The 23932-nt window shown below is 47.3% G+C and overlaps 1 protein-coding gene across 1 annotated transcript; it reads right to left on the reverse strand.

Moving 5' to 3' along the window:
- Positions 1-1312: 1312 nt before the first annotated feature.
- Positions 1313-23677, reverse strand: LOC126547211 (LIM/homeobox protein Lhx9-like). The gene is made up of 5 exons (XM_072288062.1): positions 23621-23677; positions 19667-19788; positions 17321-17523; positions 5008-5150; positions 1313-3892 (listed from the first exon to the last, which is right to left on the reverse strand). Exons 1-5 carry the CDS (start codon positions 23675-23677, stop codon positions 3734-3736), a joined length of 684 nt encoding a protein of 227 aa, XP_072144163.1. The 3' UTR covers positions 1313-3733.
- Positions 23678-23932: the final 255 nt, after the last annotated feature.

A 23932-nucleotide genomic window follows, 5' to 3' on the forward strand; every position in this document is an offset into this window, starting at 1 on the left:
ATGGCTAGTCCGTGCTGTCCGGTTCATCGTAGCTGGCGTCGACTGAATGATTAGCGATTCTAGCAGCCGCCGGGATGACATGTTCATTTAGAGCGCAGCTCTTTGGCGTCCGTTCCTGGGTTTCGCGTCGTCGTCGGCGTTGTCGTCGGCCTCGTAACCAGCTCCGCCCCCCTTTCATCCCCCCAGCGCTAGCAGCGACCGACTGATACCGCTGGATGCCGCTGACGCCGCTAGAGAGTCAAGATAACGTGACTGCATAGAACACCGTCGCCGCCATGCAGAAAGAGGAGGAAAGGGTCCCCCCCCCCCTGTTCTTGTGTGGCGGATAGGGTGCTCTTCAGTTGCCGACGCGCCGGTTATTTCACGTAGGCCCCGGCACGTCGACGAATACGTGACCACCTTCCCACGGCTAGACCTGGTTCTCAGCGCTGCGGAAGCGAGGGTATCATATTGTTTGTGTCGGCATCGGCGGCGTTGTCCCTGAAACCAACTCCGCAGCTGGGGTTGACTCACTATCGGCGTCAGCGGCATCAGTCAGTCGCTGCTATCTCTTCCCTCCTCCCTTTATCGTGTTGTCCGCTTGCTGCGCGCGCTTCTGCCCCCATCGTTTGCCGCTGGGTGTACACGCCGCCCCCCTCCCCCCTCTTCCTGCGAGTCTCCGGTTGTCAAAGCGCCGGCTCGAACTTAATTCCTTTCTTCGCTCCTCCTCCAATGCAACCCCTGTGCGGTGGCAATCAGAGAGCCAGATCGGTGGCGGCGGATCTGTATATGGGCACCGCCCGAGCCGAAATTGCCGCTGCCGTTCGCCACTGCGAAATTATCTGCCAGTTCTTTCTGAGCCATGAGCGAGACGACCGATGGAAGTCCTCCGTCTGCTGCTGCTGCTGCTGCTGCTGCTAAACGAGCTGCCAGAGCAGAGGCCCAGCGCCGTCGCCGTCAGAATCCAGAGGTGCGTGCCGCCGAAGCAGAAGCTTACCGTCGCCGCCGTCGAGATGATCCAGGAGTACGCGTCGCCGAAGCAGAGGCTAAGCGCCGCCGCCGAGAAGACCCTACCGTTCGCGCCGCCGAAGCGGAGGCTCATCGCCGCCGTCGAGAGCAACCAGCAGTAAGCGAGTCTTTGTTAAAGGAATACGTGTGAAAAATAAAAAAAAAAATTCTGTGATAGCGCATACATGTGTTGCTCGATTTCTTTGCCTCAATCTATCGAAAAGGTGAAACAGCTTATTTGCTGCGCTCAAATTTCGCATTAGGAAGTAACGTAATCGTCGGTAATTTTTTGACGACATGTTCTACTTGATGGCTGATTGCCATCAACTATATATTGGCGAAACAGGGAAGTTCTCCAGATGGTTCAAGGAACACAAACGTGACGTAAGAAATCACAGTCAGACGACGAACGCCATTGCCGAGCATGCGCAAAAAACATAATCACAAGATTGACTGGAACAACGCAACTGTTGTCGCCAAGGAAAAGAACATGTCATTCCGGCGGCTCCTAGAATCGCTAATCATTCAGTCGACGCCAGCTACGATGAACTGGACAGCAGGTACTATACCTGTCATTTCCGCATGCTCGTTACTTCCCTTGATGGCTACATAAGTGACGACAATTTCCTGTCCAACTCGGTGAACAAGGAACCCGTACGCGGTTCCGGACGTCAGATATTTCATCGGACTTGTAGCTGCCAGTGGTACAGTGAACAAGCTAACAAGGCGAAATGTTTTGTTTCTGGAAGCTATCATGTGGTGTATGGCCAAGCCCAAAGCGATGACAATAAGCTATGCGCTAAACAATCTCTAAAGTCTTGTAGAGCTTCCACTAAAGACTATATTGTGACGAGATAGCTCGCAACAGTCGACTTGTCGCTCGCACTTGCTTGCCTAACGCTTGCATCCAGTACATTTTCTGTGGAATAAAAGAAAAAATAAGAACCTCTTTTCTTTATTCCTGTATATAAGGAAGTCGTAGAGACACGTCACATGCGCATAATTTCTGTATCTTTCTGCGTGACAACTAACCACTTTGTTCCTACATCCTCAAGGCATTATGCAACCGCTGATCTACCTCGTATTTATATAGAATAATCATAGCAGCCTGGGGAGAAATATCAAGAAACACTGCTACAGTCATTACAATGTCTCCGTCATGGGAAGAAAACAAAGTACGTCGTTGCTCAAGTGACTGTGTATAAGAGTTTGGTGTATTGACTAGAAACATTTGCGCCTCACACGTTTACAGTCGTACGATAGATTGTGATCTCGTATTTCCTTACAGAGCGCTGTAGTCCTTGGTCTAAAGCGCTGATAAACTAGCGCGTGTTTTTTGCATTCATTTCACCTCATTTTTTCAGCGTATCAGGTGCTCAGAACGTGCGAAAGCTGTCCCTTTTAGTGCATCAGGAGCTGCGAACAGCGGTCGTAATATGGAAAGGTTCAGTTAAGGGCAGGCAAATTTCGCCCGATAAACTCTATGTTCTATGTCGAGCGAACACGTATATATGTAGAAGCAACCAATTATCTCACCACTGGCCGGGCCTGACTTTTATTTTTTTTTTTTTTGTCCTCTTGGTGAGTCTCATAACTCCACTAAGCGAAATTCAAAATTTTTGTTAATTATCACTGTTTGACAAGGATGGCCGCAAGTCTTTTCCCTTGGGTTCATATTACCGATTAACCAGCGAACCATTTTTTCTTAAACTGAGTGTATTGTTCTATGCTCTGCTTTGCAACAACATAAAACAGACATGAGCATTGAGTGGGTGCGACCTTACGCGCGGTCCAAGACAAAAGGCAAGGCATGTGTACACGTCAATGGTCTTCTTTTTATTTATTTTTTCGCTTACTCTGCCCTTGCAAACTACTTTTAGCAAAATTTGTCACTAAAGTGCGTATAATCAATTGAAGGATATTTTGGGGCGATGAGTAGACGTGAACTTCCCTCATTTTTTTGGTAATTATATTTTTCAAATTGTGCTCCATTTAGGAGGACTTCCATTTGCTTCATTCGAAGATGCTTCAGTGTTTCTTTCTTAGAGGGCCTTCACCAATTGTAATGTTCTAAGGCATGTCGACTATTTAGCTTCTAGAATTCGCCACTACCACTTTCATTAAGAAATTACTTCACCAAAGTGATAAGCTTACCAAACGTTCGATGTTATTGTGCACCTTATCAAGAACGTTGTACCAAGTGCTATCCGTGATTGGCCATCGATGCGGGGACCATCTCGCTATCACGCCTATTCATATATTAAGTGACAGGCGCCTAAGCGCTGGTCAATCAGGAAATAATACTGTGTAAGTGAAGTCCTTTTAAACGGCATATTTGTAATACCTGCAGGACATGCAACTATTGCATGGCTCTTTCCTCGCCTATGACGTTTAAACCCGTCTCAGAAGCCTGCTTCTGGCAGAGTGCTGAGCTATGCTTTCAACATAAGGAGGACACAAGCGCTCGCCGAGCACTCTTCGATGTTTCAAACTGTACACTAACAAGGGCGCCTCGTTTTCCGTAGCCGAGACTACAGTCTAGATGAGACGGGGACGCAGAGATGCCATGATCTGTGCCGCGATATCACCAAATGTCCGGTAAAGAAAGTCATCGCTTCGTCGCCTTGCGCGAGTATCCTTTTCTAGTCTAGACGGCGGTTTGCGCATGTTATAATTGCGATATTCTAAATAATGGCTTTCAACATTTTTTTAGCGAACAAGCGCAGCTAAACGCTATGGGCAGGGCTCAGAAGAGGTTCGCGTAGGAGTGAATAGTCTGCTCCTCTAGCGTGATGGTGGCGCCGAGGTCCTGGAGCGGGCTCGAGTCTTGCGCAATCTCGGGTCCGTGGCTCGCTTGGCGCAGCAAGTTCCGGCGCCACTTGGCTCGTGCATTCTGAAACCACACCTGCCCAGCGGGAAAAGCGTCATTAGTCACATTAGTGAAGCACTGTGTGAAGTTACGCAGGAAAGGATTTAGACGGAGCTCTAATACAATGTTCTCAGCGGAGGCCTCTAGTATGCCTGTAGAACGACACTGTGACAGATTGGAGGCAGACACATCTAGCCCAAGTGGAAGGCACGCACATTTAATCACCCACAAATTTTAGTAAAAAAATTATCGTGAGAATGGGTGCAATCGAAGATTTAGCATAGTGTTTTTATGGCCCTCTCCGCTAATAAATAACGCAATCAGGCCGTGTGAGCTGCTGCGGATTTTGCGTTTTTACCAACCATTTTTTGCAAACGTTCTAGCAGACAGTGGTTTTGCTGGTCTAGAAACAACAGAGCAGTGCTCGGTTTGGTCAGTATACGATAGCGAAGTAGATTGTCTTCTTTATTCCCCCCCCCCCCCCCCTATTCTGTCTACTCCCTGATGGTTGTTTTCTTCGCATACAAAGATGCACGCTCACTGAAACAGAAAATATGCCACCTACTTGACTAAAGTAGAATGGTGCAGGGACAGGCTCATTTTAAGTCCTCGAAAAGCAACCATCGAAGCTGAATCAAGAACATGCAGTACCGAGTGGCGATGGCCGAGCCGTTAAAGGTCAGTTATTTGTAATATGGCTGTGAGCGAAGCGAATCTTAAAAAAATTTCAGAACCCATTGTTGAATTCCATGGGTTCTATGAATTGGAACACATTTTGGAGCTTTCGAGAAGCATAGTTCATGCGCTCTAGTTTAACAGCGTGCAAATATCGATTGCATACACTCTTGCTTGCAGTCATATTCCTTTCACCTAGACATAACGACGTATTCGTTGTGTCTCTTAGAGTTCTTTGTCTTCCCCGTATGGTGTTGAATTTTATTGCGTATGAATCAAGTGGTTCAGTGTCATGCTATTCTCCAAGTAGGCGGCGTTCGATTTATGCTGTGTTTTACGCACACTATAGGGCGATTGCGGTTCACTGATTATTTCGGATCCAGCACGAAAGAAGCCTACGGCTACTTGAACGCCGTGATACTCTATACAATAAACACGAACCCTGCAACATTGCGAACTATTGGAGCGGGTGGTACCTGCAGCACCCGCTTGCTGAGCCCCGTGCGTAGAGACAGCTGCTTCAGGTCCTTGGAGTCAGGGTTGTGGTTGACAGTGAAGTAGGCCTTCATGGCACGCAGCTGACTGTGCTTGAAGGAGGTGCGCATACGCTTGTTTCGCTCTGCGAGGTTGCACAATATTATTGCATTGAATGTTGCGTAAAAATACTGCATAAGATAGCATCAGAATATTCCGTAAAGGTATCACAAGTATGGACTTGTGTGGTCTCTTTCTCTCCCTCTTTTTGCGTTCGATAGTAGTGGTTGCCAGTAGCAAATAGCAAAACGCTGCTTTTACTCAACTGTTATCACCATTCACAATAAATGTTCCGTTAAAGAGAGAGAGAGATAAAGAGAAAAGGCGGGGAGGTCAACCAGATATCGGTCTCCGGTTTGCTTAGAGAAACTATGACATCAGTCTCAATGCCATAATCGCAACTACAGAGTGTGAAATATGCACGAGTGCGTCAGAAGTTAATAAATTTTCAAGTAATAAATTTTGAAAATAGCTTCAGTCATCAGAAAGCCCAACAAAATTAACGTTAGACAAGTAGCTGTTTTTTCTTAGGTCTATGAGTAACAATTATTTTGCAAATGTACACGCCTGCTGCTGGCTGAGAAAAGCTTATTCACGAACGACACTTGCAGGTCGTCGAAGCAACTATTGAATTGCTGTTTTTGTGGAAAAGGAATGTTTGAACGTAGTCTCTATATTTTCTGTTTGTACGAGCAGCTGGCAAGAAATAGCCCGTAAGTTGACCTGTCTTTTCATACTGCTTATCAATTCCCTCTTCTCGTAAACTACGAATGGTGGCAGCCGCCTTTTTTTACCAGTAAATCGCTGGTTGCAAACTTCTCACAAAACCCTACAGCCGGCATACTCCAACATAGTCTACCTTCGCAAAATGTCCTAATGCCGCTGTGTAGCCTTTCGGTTAACTCGGTACCAAGGAATTTATCCAAGTAACTTTAGTCATCTAAATAAAGTGTCAGCAAGTGAAAACAAACTATGAAACGTGAACACTGTAGCAAGTCTTTGAATGAGGCCATTGAGAAATGTCAGCCGCCCGCTCTGCATCGTGGTGGTAAGATTCTGGTCACTTATTTACAACGCGCGTTCGAATCTTTACGCGGGCGGTGGCTTCTGCGCTCGCTGCCAGCGAGGTATAAACGTGCACAAGCTTAATTTCCGTTTTATAATGACCAGTACGTATTGAAAGCACAGGCTAGCGCACAACTGAATGATGTATTCACTTGTAAGAGAGAGAATACAGACTACACTGAGATTAGCAGGAACATAAGTCCTCTTCGCCTGCCCGCCTTACGGAGCATGTCTTATCGGTGCCGCAGCCTTGGTCAATCGAGATCCGCAGCGTGCGGCTCTCCCCTCGATCGTGTCAGCATCCCCACCACAACACGGCGACTTTTCGCGAGAGCCGGAATCACGGGTAAGTGCGCGGCCCCGTAGCGGTACGTGACGAGGCGACCGCTCGTCGAAGCCAGGCTGGCTCCGGCGCGGCGCGTCACAGTCACCGGGCGCTCGGTTGTCTCGCTCCCGCCGACGTCCCCGGCCACCGCGATGACGGCCCGATGACGCGCGCCGCATTGTCGCGCAACCCCCCGCCGCTGGGAAAGCACTTCGGGAGCACGTGACTCCGGGACACACACTCAACTATCCCCCCAAAGACCCCAGCACAGAACCTTTGTTGTTGCGCAAGGTGTCCCCCTCCTTCCACCTCCTGCCTTTTTCGCCCTGGCCGCGCGCCCCAGCCGGCAGTGCAGAAAACCTGCCTCTCGCAGTGCGCCGCCGATAGCGCGAGGAGCCGTCGAGGGAGAAGTGCACCCGTGTACACAAGAGGGAGCGCCGTGCCATGAGCAGGTCGCTTGCCACGGAGGGCTCGACACAAAAGCGTCGAGCACACTTGCCCTTCTGCCGGACTGCGCACGAACGCGCGCGCCGCGTGTCTCTTGGGCGCGCTCACCGCCGACGGCTCTCGGCGGCCTGCTTGGCTGTGGGGGCCGGAAAAGCCAGCGTGCGTCGCACTCCGCCGAGCCCCGCCGAGAGCACGTTTCGCGCACAAAGGGAAGATGTGGGGCAGAAACTTTCTCCCCGTCTCTATCATTCGCCCGCTCTCTTTTGTCTTCTTCGCGAAACAAAAAAAAAAAAAAAAGAAAGCTAGAAAAAAAATTTTTTTTTCACTCGGGACGCAAAGCCCTCCTGCTGTAATAAAAAGCAGGCTAGCGTGTTTTGTTTAACAAGCCTCGACTTACGTCGAAGGCGTGAGCATTTACTGCGTAGCTGGGGATTTGCCGCCCCTCCATGCCTCCTAGCGTGGCGATAGAGTCGTAATAAGAGCGGATCGAATGGCATGTATACTCAGTGGAGTCACGTGCGCCGTAGAAAAAGAAATATCAATGAGTAGAAGGGCAGTGAACTGAGACATTTTAAGCACGAAAAGATTATCAATGCTATTTATGCATTACAAGTAGAACAACTGGCTTACGATTTCTGACGGTACAGCATAAAGAATATCACTCAGTCTTTATTGAGCCGTGCAACGTATAGCAAATGGTTATACTGTTTTGGAAGAACAATGCGTATATGTGGAGTGATATGCTCAATCCATAGGTAAACAAATCAAATACAGAAGTAGTCAGCTTACTGAAGCAAATTTACAAGAAATGGAAAGACTAATGAAAAGAGCTATTAGCTTAAAAGGGTAGTGGTTTGGGCTATTGGTATGCTATAATTGTGGTCCTGTGTCAAGTTGTGTATTCGTCCTTTGCTTAGCGCTATAGTTATCGCTAATTTTAAACTATTAACCTTTTATCAGGAGCAGAAGTACTTCCGTTTTCTCGAGAATCAATATGAGGCAAATTCATTTTATCTCATTTCACACACGCAGTTACATTGAATTAGAATGCCCGCCTCGGCGCATCATGCTAATGAAGCAAGTGAAATAATTATTTCACCCACCTTGGAGAACTGTTTGAAAAACTATCAACAACATCATTTTTTTTGCTTTGCTTTATATGGACACAAGATGAACAGACATCGCTTTCTGCTTAAAGCAGATCATTGCAGTTATTGATTGGTCAGATACATTTGTAGAGCAGAAGGGGAACATTGCCACTACCAAACTCCAAATTACTACCTACCCAATTACTACGTAACTAAAATAGATAATGTTCCGAGTTGACTATTGAATGTTCGTCGAATAATTCGTTAGGCTCCGTAATTGAAACTATATCGTGCATCGGAAAGTTGATAGCGTGACCAACAGCAAACGAACAACTTTCACAAGTCCCTTGATGTGCACCAGGTCGCAACAAGATGCGCCTTAAAGTATAAACCCCATGCAAGCGATCTTGCACGCGACAGCGACAAGCGACGCGATGGAGATGGCTGTCGCGTTCGCTCGTCGCCTACAAGTTGCACCCCATGCGAGCGATGACTTCGAGCGACGTCTCCCCAGTGTTGCCGGTATGAGGGCAGCAATATAGGCGCCGAAACTAGCGTGACGCGTGCTTTATTACTTTAAGTTGATGTGTTTTACTGTAAAAAGCAGTATAAAATATTTATGAAAGTCTTGCAGTACGTTCTTATGCTTGCACGTATAAAAATTCATTCGTTTGCTCGTTCCCTGCGACAATCGGAAGTACTTGAGTTATGTACATCCAGTTCCGGCTTTGCGCTATTGGCTAGTCGCTCATAGCACTTTCGGGCGACGAGCGACGAATTCTAGATTTGCAGAACCGAGCGATCGCGCGACAAGACCGAGCGATCTGTTCACGCAACGGCCCGATCCGTCGCTCGAAGCCGTCGCTCGTCGCTGTCGCGCACAAAATCGCGCTCATGGGGTTTAGCCTTAACTCCGTTTACTATGTTGCTAGCTGGCTTGCTACGTAGGTTGCTAGGTCACTCATCCTCGCACGAGGTCGCGGGATCGAATCCCGGCCACGGCGCCAGCATTTCGATGGAGGCAAAATGCGAAAACACCCGTGTACTTAGATTTAGGTGCACGTTAAAGAACCCCAGGCGGTCAAAATTTCCAGAGTCCTCCACTACGGCGTGCCTCATAATCAGAAAATGCTTTTGGCACGTAAAATCCCATAATATAATTTTTTAAAGGTCACTCATCCTCATTGGACGTTATTTTCAACGAATGTTCTGGGACCGTATTCTCCGTCGACACTGTCCCTTTCGCGATATTTCTCGTGACCAGAATCAAAAATATCGGCGTCTACGAGTGACAGCAGTCCTCGCACAGCCCCTTAGGGGGAAGCACGTTGTCTTAGCACAGTGCCAGGAACGCTGTCGACTGTGGACGCTGACGCGTCCTGCACAGGCTAAATCTCGTCAAAGTGAAAGCATCTCCGAAGGGGATCGTTCGAGAATAGACACCCTGGTCAACTGGCCTTTGCGAATGCTTCCAGTACTCCAGCACCCTGTTTGCTCCCTTTTTCAGAAGGTATGTTTTTATATAATTCCTACTCCCCCCCCCCCCCCTCTATTTTTCTTCCATTTTGTCTGCAACTTTTGACTTGTTTTGTCTCTATAGATACGATGTTTTAGCATGTAAGGCTGATAAGACTCCTCGACGCTCCATTGCAGCTACCAAACCCTTTCCTCGTTGCGGCACTGGTGCATCATGCTCTATTTCCCCATACGTTCTTGTTTTTGCCGGAGTGAACACCAGTCGGGACCGAAGCAGCAGTGCTCAGCCAGTGCCACGCCCACCCAGCAATGCAAGCACAGAAGGGGTGGGTCCGGGCCTGCGCGCATCGTCTACTGACAGATCGGAACGTCAAAATCCTCGTGAGAAACGAGTTCGGTCTCATCCTCGGGTGGAGGCATGCCGCGACCTCTTTTCCTCTAGCAGGCCTCGCTAAAGCGTCCACGGTCCCGCAGGACCTCATAAAACGCGCTCGCGCCCACGCGCCACCGTCGAGACACCAAACACCAGGCGAATAGCCACGCTACTGCCTACTCTAGCGCTCAGCCGAAAAAGCGCAGAGAACAGAATGCCGGGCATCGCGCGGGCCGCCCGGCGGGACAAGCGGGGGGCTCGGGTTTCAACTCCGGGATTAACCGCAACAGCTCTCGGGCGCTCTTTGTCAAAAGGCTGGCGTGTGCGGCCTGAACGCTCTCCCCTTGTGTCGGACGGGGGCCTCGCTGCTAATCTGGCAGTTGCTTCTGCGCCTCGTCCGGCGTGGCGCCTTAATCCGCGCCTCTCCCGCAGATGAGAGGCCTAATAAACGCCGCACGACTCGAGGTACGGTAGGGGGTGACAAGGGGCTTAGTGAAGAGTCACGTGCTCTTGAATAGAAAACATGTGTCGGCTCGCTTGCCAAGTGCAAAGGAAAAAGGCGCGTGATGCCACGCGTTGTTGGGTCCGCGCATTATAGCAGCACGCAATGGAGGAGCATTTGCGCGAACGTGGAGCTCCCAACGCGCAGCAGAAAGTGCGTGGCTCCGCTGCGGGCAACTGGTGCCTTATGTTATCCGCTGTCAGTACATACGATCCCCTACAGAACATTCGGTCTGAGAAACAATGTATATCTTGTTAAAAATCCAGCAATCTTATTTAGGCGTTTTTTTATGTTACTCTCCACTTGCAACACGCGAACTTTCATTCGATTTGACCTTTGGAGAACTCTAAAAGGAGAGGTTTTACGCTAAAAATGCTGACTTGCAATATCGCGTGTCCAGGAAGCGTTTATAACAGGTGTGACATGTAGAAAGGAACGTCATTTAAGGATAAAATCTGTGGTTATGCTTACTTTAGCTTGTCACCATAGTACAATATATTACGGTAACGAACCGTAGGTGGATTTTGTTTTATAACATAGGCCCTGAATTATGGCTAGTATCATGAGTAATCAAAGAAATCAGCTAATAAACAAAACAAATAAATAGTGAGAAGGTAAGTACACGTGAACTCCTTACTAAATCTCTTGGCACTGAGGGTCAGTGTGTAGCATGAGAAGTGACAATATTGTCATATATGGACAACGAATGCTTGCGTCCTTCTCACGATAGTCTTTTCATAAATGGTAAGCTTTCAAAGGGAATTCATATAACCAGTAAGTGCAAAAGCAAGCACAAGCACGCAAGTATGGCAATCTGAAACAAGACTACTAGAGGCCTTTTACGACAGACACTGAAACCAGTTATCGTTTCCACGGATGTCAGCAATGTGAATACTTTTTTTAATAATTAACCTTATAGTATAGTGGTTTCGTAGATTATGGAAAGGCATTAGATTCAGTAGAGATACCATGAGTCATGGAGGCATTGCGTTATCAAGGAGTACAGGAGGCTTTACGTGAATATCCTGGGAAATATCAACAAAGATTCCACGGCTAATTTCGTTCTACAAAAGAAAGTGAGAAATTGCCTATCAAGAATGTGGTCAGGCAAGGAGACACAAACTATCCTATGCTGTTCACCACATGCTTAGAAGTATTCAAGCTATTTGACTGGGAAGGCTTAGGAGTGAGGATCAGCGGAGAGTATCTAAACAGCCTTCTGCTTGCAGATGGCATTGTCCTTCCGAGTAACAATGGGCATGAATTGCACCGAATGACTGAACACCTTAACCGAGAAAGTGTAAGAGTAGGGTTGAATATTAATATGCAGAAGACAAAGCTAATGTTAGAAGCATAAAAATGGGTTGGAGTGCATGCGGCAGGCATTACCAAATATTGTCTGAAAGCTTACCACTGTCATTGAAAGGGAAAGTGTACAAACATTGCATTCTGGTGTTGCTAACACATGGGACAGAAACTTGGAGGTTAACAAAGAAGCCTGAGAACAAGTTAAAAACCGCGCAATGAGCGATGGAACGAGAAATGTTAGGCGTAACGTTAAGGGACAGGGAGAGAGCGGTGTGGATCGGAGAGCAAACAGATATAGTGGATATTCTAGTGGACATTAGGAGAAAAAAATGGAGCTGGCCCGGCCATGTAATGCGTAGGACAGATAATCGGCGGGCCATTAGAGTTACAGAACGGGTGCCAAGGTAAGGAAAGCGCAGTCGAAGACGGTAAAGCATTATGTGGGGTGATGAAAATTGGAAATTTGCAGGCAGAAGTGGGTATCAGCTAGCTTAAGACAGGGCTAATTGGAGATCGCTGGGAGAGGCCTTCGTTCTGCAGTGGACATAGAAGCAGGCTTCAGTTTCAGTTTCAGTTTATTTCTTTAATAAGTAGATATACATGCTTACACAAGTATACAGAAGGAGGTCCCAGAGCATGTAGCTGAAAGGGGACCTCCTGTCAGAAAATATATACATTGGAGCAAATACAAAGCATAAAATAGCAATACAGTAGTCACTAAGTGGAAGATTATACAAAGTAAATGTAGTACGAACTGCAAAATAATATAAGATCAATAGCTAGTCGTAGAATTAAAACAGTAGTTTAAGGCATTCGCAGCAGAACAAACCAAAAATATTTATAAAGGCTACAAACGAAAAAAGAAACTAAAGAAAAAGGAAAAACGGAAAGGAAATGAGCAGGAGTGAAGGGAATAGCTTAGATATGGGGATTTTTGTCTATCTAATAGAGAAGTGAATAATGTTTTCTTGAATAAACCTAAAGACGAAGAGCGCTTGACATCTAGTGGGAGGTTGTTCCAAGTAGATAATGCAGTACAGTAGAAGGTAAAGTAGAAGTTGATGATGATGATGATGATGATGATGATGATGATGATGATGATGATGATGATGATGATCTCCTCGCGCCACACGCGCATAGGGAGGAGTCGTGACGTCACAGGCAAGTAAAAGCTCGGGCCGGCGCGGCGGCTCAGCTCTCGCCTCCTCTACTCCGTGCGTACGTGCTGCTGCCATGGAAAGATCGAAGAATGTCCGGACGCCCGAAGAAGAAGCGGCTTACCAGGAAGGAGCGCCGTACTGCCAAACGAGAAGCGATGCGTCGCCGCCGACCCGAACCGGAACACCGCGCCGAAGCTGCGGCTGAGAAGAGGCGACGCCGAGTCGAGTATTCCGAGTTTCAGTCCAGGGAACGCGAGAGTCGGCGCCTGAACGCTCGACGTCGTCGAGAAAGCGATCCAGGCCTGCGACTGTCCAAAAAACTTCCAGCGTCAAGCCCGCCGAGACACGGGGGGCGTGAACGGCCGATTCCAGCGCGAATTTCTGGGTATAGAGTTTGGGCACAGCTGTCGCGTCTGTGACCTACCAGGAAGCTCGGCACGCGGCACAGCGGGACTACGATCGACGAAGGACAGCCGATCCTGCCCATCACGCCGAGGCCGCCGCCGCCGACAAACGTCGTCGCCGAGCCGACGATACCGAGTTTCGGGTCAGACACAACGAACGCTGCCGATTGAATGCTCCGCGCCGCTGGGAATCGGTTCCGGGCGTGCGCGTCACCGAGAACTTCTGACGCCAAGCCCGCAAATCCATGGGAGGTATGAACGGCCGCTTCCAGCGCGAATTCCTCGGCATAGAGTTCGGGCACAGCTGCGCGTATGTGACCGGCTCTGGTTCGCCGTGAATCTCTCCACGGTGAGCTCGGTGCGGAAATTTTAACAGAAGAGCTCTGCCTTGCAAGTGCTTCGCGAAGCCTTCTCCGACGCCACCGACCACGACGACGGTTGGACGTCGAGGACGAGGACCGGATCGAAGATGATGACGACTGGTACTGAATCACTGTACATAATAAAGTGTGATGCACGTACTGTGGCTTGTATGCGTGTGGCTTGTATGCGTGTGACTTGCTGGAGCTTGTGTGGCTTACCGAACTGGCCGTTTATGACCTCGCAAAAACTTGGCGAAACTTAGCAAATATTGGCGACACTTAGTATGAGCTTAGTTAAGCCATGCATAACCTCGTAAGACTTAGCAAAACCTAGCAACGCTTGGTATGAGCCTAGCCAAGCCATGCATAACATCACAAAACTTAGCAAAACCTAGCAACACTTAGTATGAACCTACCCGAGCCATGTATAACTTCGCAAAACTGAACAAAACGTGGGCTACTTAGCAAAAGCCTGAACTAGCTCCGCTGTGACCCAGTCTTGCACCACTAGCGCAAAGTGCCCACATTTCTTTTATAATACAAGCCATTATCCACCGATTCGTCGGTAATTTATTGAGGTAACTCTAAACGATTCCATGGTAATTAAGGGGCAGCATTAAATTTTCTGATGTGAAAACTTTTTGGGCAATCCAGTGTCTTTACCAACGTGCCGCAAGTTATTCTTCAACAGTCGAGCAAAATCTGCTAAGGCAGATGCGTAAGCGTTGGTTTTATGTGGTTCGCTGCAGACTAAGTGTCTTGGGGACAAGATACCACTGCGGTGTAAGCAATGTGTAAGCTTTTACAGTATAACCTGCCATCCCGATTGCAAATGGAACCTAGGACCACCGTCCGACCGAGCAGTCGGTCTACGAACTAAGATAAGTGGCATTTTATGCCGAAGATAGCCCGATAGCTAATTAACCGGTCACAAGCCGTGCACAAGTACATCGAACGATAATCTTCTCCAGGTTCCAGGTTCTATACTCCCAGAACATGACAAATATTTCGCAAACTGTAATTTTCGCTTCGGGAGTAAGCGCAGCGTATCCATTCGTGGTTTTCCTACAGCCCCATGAATGGCAACATTTCGTGGAACTTCACCAAACTTCCGCGGACTACAGAGGTACTTATTTGGCTGGCCCGACGATAAATATCGTTGCAGCCACAAAGAGCGCGATTTGTGTGTTGTCTAAAATGCGGCGTTCTACTCAAGCGCGAGCCTCCCAACCTCCATCCCCACCTACCCGCGCGGGGATGACTGACGCGAGGATCGATATCCAGTTTCAATTGTGCCGCCCCATAGCGACCATTTGATATAATCCGATCACCTCCCTTGGGAAGCGAGTACAAGGGTGAGGGTTACGTTGCACAGCACCGTTTTTTCACAAGCGACAGCGAGTAGTTGTCAGGCGTGGACCTTTGGGGAAATAGCAAATGAAAGATTAGGAGCCGCCAAGACAGCCCTGTGAGCGGTAAAGCCACGTCTCACCCTTGATAATTTCCCTGATCTCGTCTATCTCTCCTTTCTGTTTTTTTTTAGAAAATCCGGAATGACGCAGTTCCGAGCTTGTGAGAAGCTCCTTCGCATCATACGTAGCCATGTCTGTATACCCGGTATAGTTGTACGTTTACGCTGCGTCGCTACCGGACATTCCGTCATGTCAGACATAGACAACATTTGACCTGCTCCCTGCCTACATACGCATTTTGTGAACCATTGATTCCACGATAAAAAAAGAGGGATCCATAGAAAGAGATCGGATGTGCATATCAACTCGTCAATGACGGAGAACAACACACAAAGAGGGCGTCCCCGAAGTCCAAGGCATCAGCATTGCTGTCTTACAAGATGAAAATTTAAATACGAAAGGAACAATGCAAGAATTTTTTCGAATATATGAACTTGCTATGCAGCTAGCACACGTTTGGCGGATGGTACATGCACTGAAGCGGCGATTTATATCGCGTGTGTGGATCAGATACGGTGATTAATTATGTGCGGATTTAATTTAATTGACGTAAGATGCAAGCTGGTGCCACTGTTTATGTTATACATTGTACGTTGATTAGTACTACTTGTCCAGTAGCACGCGCAAAGACCGTGAATGTTTTCTTATTGTGTGCAACTGTGTGCGCGAAGTCCTCTTCCCGCGATGGTGTTCTGAGCTCATCAGGGTGGATGATATACCATAAGTTCAACGTTGGTTCCCAAACTCTCTGTGGATTGACGACATCTGCATTTCTTTCAGCGTGCGGCCCGGGGGCATTCGCCCGCGCTGCTTTGACGTGGGTCTAGTTGCCATGGACGTTAAGCAGCTTAGAAGCTCGGCAGGCTGAGCTGCATCCCTCTTCGCAGCAGCTCATGTACGGGAATCTCGCTCCTAATCCCTTTGTACAGGCGGCAACCTACACCGCCCAGATGCGTGCACGTCAGGTTTGCAGCGCCAAAGCAAGCAGATGCGTATAGAAGGCGTAAGTTCCAACTAAAACAAGGTTTCAGCATTTCTTCTTTTTTTGTCTGTATGTGCTTGTTTGTGTTCAGGCACTATTGTGCAGCTTCGAAGATTGTGAGGCGTAATCGTCGTAGCGAAAACACGCTGACGGCGCTCAGCTCTCAAACAAGAAAGAGAAAATGAACTTTTGGAAAGAATTAGTGCGCGTGCGTGTGTGTGTTTGTGCTGTGTGTGCGTGTGTGTGCGTGTGTTTCGCTCGTAGCTGTACCAAGAGATTGGCGCAATGTAAGTAATAAGCAGACTTCGGCGTATTTCATAGCTGCACCTATGTAAGTAACAAAGAGTGAGTGAGACCTTGATGTGGCCTCTTCCTGCACCACAACTATGTAGGTAACAACGTAAGACACGTCAAAATATCAGAAATGCCGTTTTGATTTTAAGGTGATGCTGTGTTCACTTATCAGAGACAACAGGCTGCCGACTGTTGGACGTGTCTGAAGCATTATCTGGGCTGCCTGAAGGATTTGGCAACGCCTACCTACATAGCAGGAGACCGTTAAGAAGGCATCTTATCACCTCACGCTCATCGGCCACAAGGGCAGCCAGGAGAAGTTACGTCGGACATGCATCTCGAGGCGATAGATGTGAAGTAAGTCGTGGCTGAAAATGCGGGCTCGAGCGATTGCGCGGCCTGTGAAGCGCTGTTCAGGAAACAGAAGGCACTTTGAAATAGCCCCGTCTATAGGATAGGCAAAATTGAACGTACACGTTACGCTTTGCCGTGCTCCAGACAGTGATAAAGCCCCGACAAGCTACCGTGTTATTCATGGTAAGCAAGAGAGACGAGCTGAACAGCCCCAAAAGACGCAGTCAAGGTAATGATAGGCCAAGCTGTCAATGAAAACGCTGTTCCGCGGGGCCACACCATGGCAGCACTATTTTCCTATATAGGCCACAAATTATTCCCTATACCGACGTTATTGTGTATACACCAAAAAATAAATAATACCAAATTCTCGAAGAATACGAAGAGTGTTCGATTTTAACATTTTAACAACAAATATTGCCCCTCCAAGCGTTGGCGCAGCGCACGACGGGTGTGGTGTCTCATTCTGTCGATCGCAAAACGGGCTCGCATCGCAGCAGGAGATCCTGCCACACTTTGCATTCGTCCCTAAGGGACGTGAGCTCATACGCCACCAGAGCTCGCGTCCGCATTGGTTTGGCATCGGAGCGCAAGTACCAGCTGAACCCCGCAGAAGCGGTTTCTCGGGCCGTGCGTGTTATACCTGCTAGCAGCGCGGTGTCCTGGAAGTGTAGCTTGCAGAATACGCTGTTGTCGCGCATGCCGAACACGTCGCCTTTCAGCAGCGGGCATAGGCAGCTGGCGCAGCGGAAGCAGCCGACGTGGAAGGCCAGCCCGCCCCGTACGCGCATCACCAGGTCACGAGGGGACAGCGCCGCGCCGCACGCGCAGCATCGCACGAACGCCCTGCGATTACGAGCACGCCGCACGCCAACTTAACTGGGCAGGACGTTTCAGTTGAGGGCTCCTGATATCGTGAACACGCCGCGCTGTCAGAAAAGGGTTTTATAGAAAAAAATATGTGAACATTTCAGCATAGGAGATACTGCACCACAGCTATACTGTTGCCGTTCTGGCAAGGGCCACCGTGAGCGCGTCCACGGGGCAGTATGCGTAGTGGGCACACAGCTAGAATATGATCTGGAACAGCAACCGAGACGCCACAATGCACTCACGGCCATGGCGGCCGTGAGTTGTGGGGCTGGCTAACACTCCCAGTTTTATATCTTGTACAGGTATCCATATACCCGACGAAGTTGATGGCAACACGGCGCTGCGGTACCTCAATTGGCACGAGCATCGCACACGTAAACCACATCTCACAGGGCAGCAGACTGTTTTCCGTCCACTTTCATTTCTCTTTTAATTATTAATTCTGCATTGCAATTAAACCAAGTGAATTACCCTATGAGTTTGTTAGTTTCATTGCACGTTGGCATGACATGGATGTCACTATAGATAGATAGATAGATAGATAGATAGATAGATAGATAGATAGATAGATAGATAGATAGATAGATAGATAGATAGATAGATAGATAGATAGATAGATAGATAGATAGATAGATAGATAGATAGATAGATAGATAGATAGATCAGCTTTCTGCTGCTGAATGCGTGCTACATAAAAGTGCTTCTTGTGTTGCAACACGGCCACAGAATATACACGGTGTTTAAGCGATCACTTTCAAAAATCTTTAAAAAGAGCCTGTGGCAGGTATCACAATTCTAGTTCATGAGCTGGTCTACTGGAAGCGGCGGACAATACTTGCCAAAAAATTTGAGATGCAAAATCGACTAATTAATAAAAACTTCACTAATTATGATTTTATCTAATTACATTATGGCCCATATTGCAATTTACAAATTAGAGCCGTAGAGTTCAGAAGGCGGATCTACTTGGAACGAATTTTGAAGATGACACCAGTTTCGAGATATAAATTGCCGAATTTGGCCGAGAAATGCATTGGCGTTCCTGTTAATTTGTTAACAAAACATTGTGTCATGCACTGAAGCACATAAGTAAATGAAACGCCAATGCATTTCTCCGCAAAGTTCGGGAAATAATATCTCGAAACTGGTGTCGTCCTGAGAATTCGTTGCAAGTGGATCCGCCTTGCGAAGTCCACTGATAGAATTTGTAAATTGCAATATGAGTCATAAGACAATTAGCCAAACGTTAATTAGTAAATTCTTGTTAATTAGTAAATTTCGCATTTCATTTTTTTTGCAAGTAGTGTCCGCCGCTTCCAGTAGACCGGCTCATAAACTGGAATGGAGCTATCTGCCAGAGACAATCTTTCAAAAATTTTGAAAGTGTTCACTGAAACACCCTCTATATATATTTGCATAAAAATATGCAAATGCCATGTAGCTGGACAGAACAAAGGCAATGTTGTTTGCCGTCACTTGAAGATACTCATTTTTTTTTCATTATACCTAAATAGATTATTAGTGCTAATTAAGTATTCAGCTTCTTAGATATTAAAATTAGATGAAAAGTATCCATGAGAAAATTGTAGAGCAACATGAACAGCTCCCTATAAAGCTTTCTGTTGCTCAGTACGTGCTACATAAAAGCGTCTTTCCGAGCGTGAAAGTAGCCCGCGAATGCACGCAAAATTGCCTCGCGACTGGCTGCTCGAGGCACTTTGCGTGTATTCGCGGGCTGTTTTCACGCTCGGAAAACCCTATCCTTCGTCCAGTGACTGACACATGCACCTGCTCAAACTAGCACCACAGCGCAACCGATGTTCTTGCAATACGGCAACGGCAATACTGTTAAGGGGGATGAGTGGGTTTACTTTTCATGCCCAAGATGAAAAGACATGCGAAAAGCCGCGGCAGGGGAAAGTCAGTCCAGAGCTGGCAACGGCCGACTCTGCGCCATCGTGACAATTTCTCTTTTTGGCTCCGTAGTGCAGTGCTGTGAGAATACGTAGACGATTTTCTAAAAGTTACGAGCGGCGCCAAATTCCTTTTGGCACAGCCTTCTTTGTTAGTTGCACTCGTTGATCAGCACTATGACCGCAATAGTGACAACGCCTACCTGAGGTAGTCGTCCCTGCAGTAGATTCGTCCTTCTCGGGCAAAACAAGATGCTTGCGAGTCGAGCCCTGCGCCGCAAAGACAGCAGCGCAGACACCCCGTGTGCCAAGGCTGGTCCAGCGCCTGCGGGGAGCGGACGAAAAAATATAAATAAAAATGGTCTTACACTTTTGTAGGCTTAGAACTACACCTTGTAGATGGAGTGAACATGCAGTTCATAGCTACAGACACACAAAACCAACAGATGATTAAGCCGGGGAACAGACAGGAGAAATAAGTGTTCATTTTAATTTTCAATTAATTAATTAAATTATGGGGTTTTACGTGCCAAAACCACTGTCTGATTATGAGGCACGCCGTAGTGGAGGACTCCGGAAATTTTGACCACCTGGGGTTCTTTAACGTGCACCTAAATCTAAGTACCTTTTTAATTTCTGTATAAAAACAGTAATGAAAAGGGAAATGAAAGCGAACGCATTGACAACTTGCTGGTGGTGGAAGCCGAATTCATGTCTTTCGCACTAAGTGTGCGACATGCTCTACCATTGAGCTACTGCGGCAGAAATCCTCCCGAACGTTTTCTTCAGCACTTGTGTGTATGTGCAGAGGACGACGACGAGGTGCCTTTGTATAGCTGAACGTTGTGTCTTGAAGCACGACTGCCTACTCTTCCCTGTCGATTCCGCATTATAACAGAAAAGACGCATTTAAACATTTATGAATCTTCTTTGAGACGATCCCAATTTGTATTTATAAGTGAAATGAGGGCATTTTTTAATGAGCATTCGTCTCGCTTATGTAGACCTCAGGTTTTGTTTGTACAAGCTGAGCTAGATCGACTAAATGTTGATATACGCGATATCATTTGCCCAAACAAGCCCATGCCTAATATAGAGATTGAATTTGAGGATATATTTCAATCGAATTCCATACTCCTGCCCACTACATATTTAAATGGTATGCTACAAGATCATTTAACTCAATTGAGAATTGATCATGTGATCGCGACTAACGCGTCAATGAGTGAGGCGAAAGAGGGTGTGGGTATTTTCTCCGAGTCACTATCCTGGTCATATGCATTACCCCTTCCGGATTTCGCACCCATATTTCTGGCTGAACTATCAGCCGTTATCTTAGCTCTTCGAAAACTTGCGTCAAATTATTCAACAGCGGTTATAGTGAGAGGCAAAGCCGAAGGGTGGGTCTAAAAACTAATCTGCAGAAAACTAAAGTAATGTTTAACAGTCTCGGAAGGGAACAGCAGTTTATAATAGGTAGTGAGGCACTGGAAGTGGTAAGGGAATACATCTACTTAGGACAGGTAGTGACTGCGGATCCGGATCATGAGACTGAAATAATCAGAAGAATAAGAATGGGCTGGGGTGCGTTTGGCAGGCATTCTCAGATCATGAAGAGCAGGTTGCCATTATCCCTCAAGAGAAAAGTTTATAACAGCTGTGTCTTACCAGTACTCACGTACGGGGCAGAAACCTGGAGGCTTACGAAAAGGGTTCTACTTAAATTGAGGACGACGCAACGAGCTATGGAAAGAAGAATGATTGGTATAACGTTAAGGGATAAGGAAAGAGCAGATTGGGTGAGGGAACAAACGCGAGTTAATGATATCTTAGTTGAAATCAAGAAAAAAAAATGGGCATGGGCAGGACACGTAATGAGGAGGGAAGATAACCGATGGTCATCTAAGAGTTACGGAATGGATTCCAAGGGAAGGAAAGCGTAGCAGAGGGCGGCAGAAAGTTAGGTGGGCGGATGAAGAAGTTTGCAGGGTCAACATGGCCACAATTAGTACATGACCGGGCTAGTTGGAGAAGTATGGGAGAGGCCTTTGCCCTGCAGTGGGCATAACCAGGCTGATGATGATGATGATGATGATGATGATGATGATGATGATGATGATGGTTATAGTGACTGATTCACTGTCAGTATGCACATCAGCCACTTCATCTTCAAACAGTACTGTAGCCAATACATTACAATCCTTCATCCCCTCAAAATTAAGCCTGGTGCGGTTGGTATGGGTTCCAGGCCATCGTGGCATATTCTCAAATGAAATGGCAGACACACTTGCACGGTTGTCTCTTGATAGACCAGCTATGTCCGTTATGCCTATTTCGGCTTATGTCACTGCGGCTAGGTTTAGAAAATTTTCTCTTTTCCAAGATTCTACAAAATTGAAAATCCAAATGTCAGAATTTAACCGTTTGTCCTTTGCATGGAACAATAGATGGTGTCCCACTCGTAAATTTGAAATCACCATAACAAAATTAAGATCCCGCATCCCACCATTAAATTTTTACCTATACAGGTCTGGTCTGGCACATTCCCTCTGCGTCCAACCTGTCAGGAACCTGAAAACATTGATCATTTTTAATAGCATGCCGTCGATTCAGAAATCAGAGGAAGAAAATAGAATTTTCGTTCCGAAAATTGGGCATTTATTTATCTACTCAAAATATCCTCTCCTTCGGGGCTTCTTCATTGTGCTTTAGCCACAGGAATATCTGTGCGGCCATTTGCGACTACCTCTGTGACACAACAAAGCTACAATGGTAATCCTCAAAATCAATAAATGGACGTATCATTAAAACCCTGATTGTGCCTTCGGAATTATTCTAATACCACCCAAAAAGAATACAATATTTCCTGTTTATACATAATTACAAAAAAAATATTTCTATATCTGCCACGTAAATTAATTTTTTAAATTAACATGAACGTTATACTTCATCCCGATTTAATTTTCAGTTTGAGTTTTCCTCTCTCCCCTTCCCTATAACTTTTAACCTTTAACCGCCGGCTCCTTGGCCAATCCCTCTTGTGGGTAAGCGCCACAAGTGAGGAAGAAGCAAACAAGCAAGCTCCCGATTATTTCGCCTTTATTGCGATTTTACTGCAAGAGACCGTCACCAGTCTGTTTCCTATGGAAAAGGATGCCTCACGGGCGTCGTCCTGTTGTAGTAGCGTAAGCGGCGGCCGCATCCTGGAAGTGGAACAATCACGAAAACATCGCTAACACCGCCGACACCATGATCTACTCCGTTCACAGTGATGGATCTTCTGACGAAAGCTACGAGGTTGAGCCGAGCCGCAGGGTGAAGCCAAGAATGATCAGCGTGCCATCTCGTTCGAGTACGTCCACTGTAAGGCCGACTCGAGCTCCTGAGCCATTCACCATTCTTTATGTGCCTGTATTTTTGTGCTTTTCATGCCAGCAACATCAGCCACCTCAACAGGCAAAGTGTATCCGGGCATCTCGAGGCGCTGGTGCCAAATGAGGTAAAGGACGTCAGAATCAAGAACCGCAGGGATATCCTGGCAATAGATGTTGAACGTGCGGCCACGTCGCAGACCTTGCGCCAGTTCACCAACCTCGGTGGTATGCAAGTCCGCTCACATGTTCCGACCTACAATGAGATCACCACTGGTGTTATCTACTAATTCGACGCGGCCATTTCGAGTGTAAATTTGCCGATACTCGTTAAGTTAGTTACAGATGGAGCTGCTATCACACAGATTTCTCGCATTGGCAAGTCACGTTCTTCGAAGTTTATAGTCAACGCGGTCACTGCGGTCACACGTCAAGGTTGGCAATTTCCGGCGTATAGTGCGCCAATTCATGCGAAGACCATCTTGTAATAAGGGGGGTTACTGCGCTATGAATACACGGACAACAGAATTAGAAGTGGACAGGACGCGCGTAGTCCTGTCCAGGACAGTGCAGGAAATACATGAAGCCTGAACTCGGGAGCAATATGTGTACAAACAAGACAGCGTGCTGCCGCTGCCCCGAGCCTCACGGCACTGACAGCTGCAATGCCACCAATCTGAAGTGCCCTAACTATTTTGGACGCCATGATGCCTCTTGTAAGGAATGCTCCCTCATTCAGAAAGAAGAGAACATCTTGAAGCAGGTGGTGAAGAACCCTTGTCTCACGGAGTAGCTGCCGATGTAGTCCGAACACGACGCCGACGACGCCCCCGTACCAGCCATTCATCAAGAACTACTACAGCTTGTATGAGGCGCATTTTACATCTGTCACCGCCACTTCCTTTTCCCTCCCACGCTAGGAGGACTTGACGCCAAGGATATGGAATCCAACCCAAAGGCAGCCTTGGAAAGTGACTGTTGATTCTCGGCCAGTACTCCCAGGGCACCATCCATCCTCCGATTTGCAAGGCACCACGATAGCACCGAACTTCCAGGGGATGACGAACCCATCGAATGCCCCATTTGTTCCTGAGAAAT

Source organism: Dermacentor andersoni, chromosome 1 (genome assembly GCF_023375885.2).
Source record: "Dermacentor andersoni chromosome 1, qqDerAnde1_hic_scaffold, whole genome shotgun sequence".
NCBI classification, from domain to species: domain Eukaryota; kingdom Metazoa; phylum Arthropoda; class Arachnida; order Ixodida; family Ixodidae; genus Dermacentor; species Dermacentor andersoni.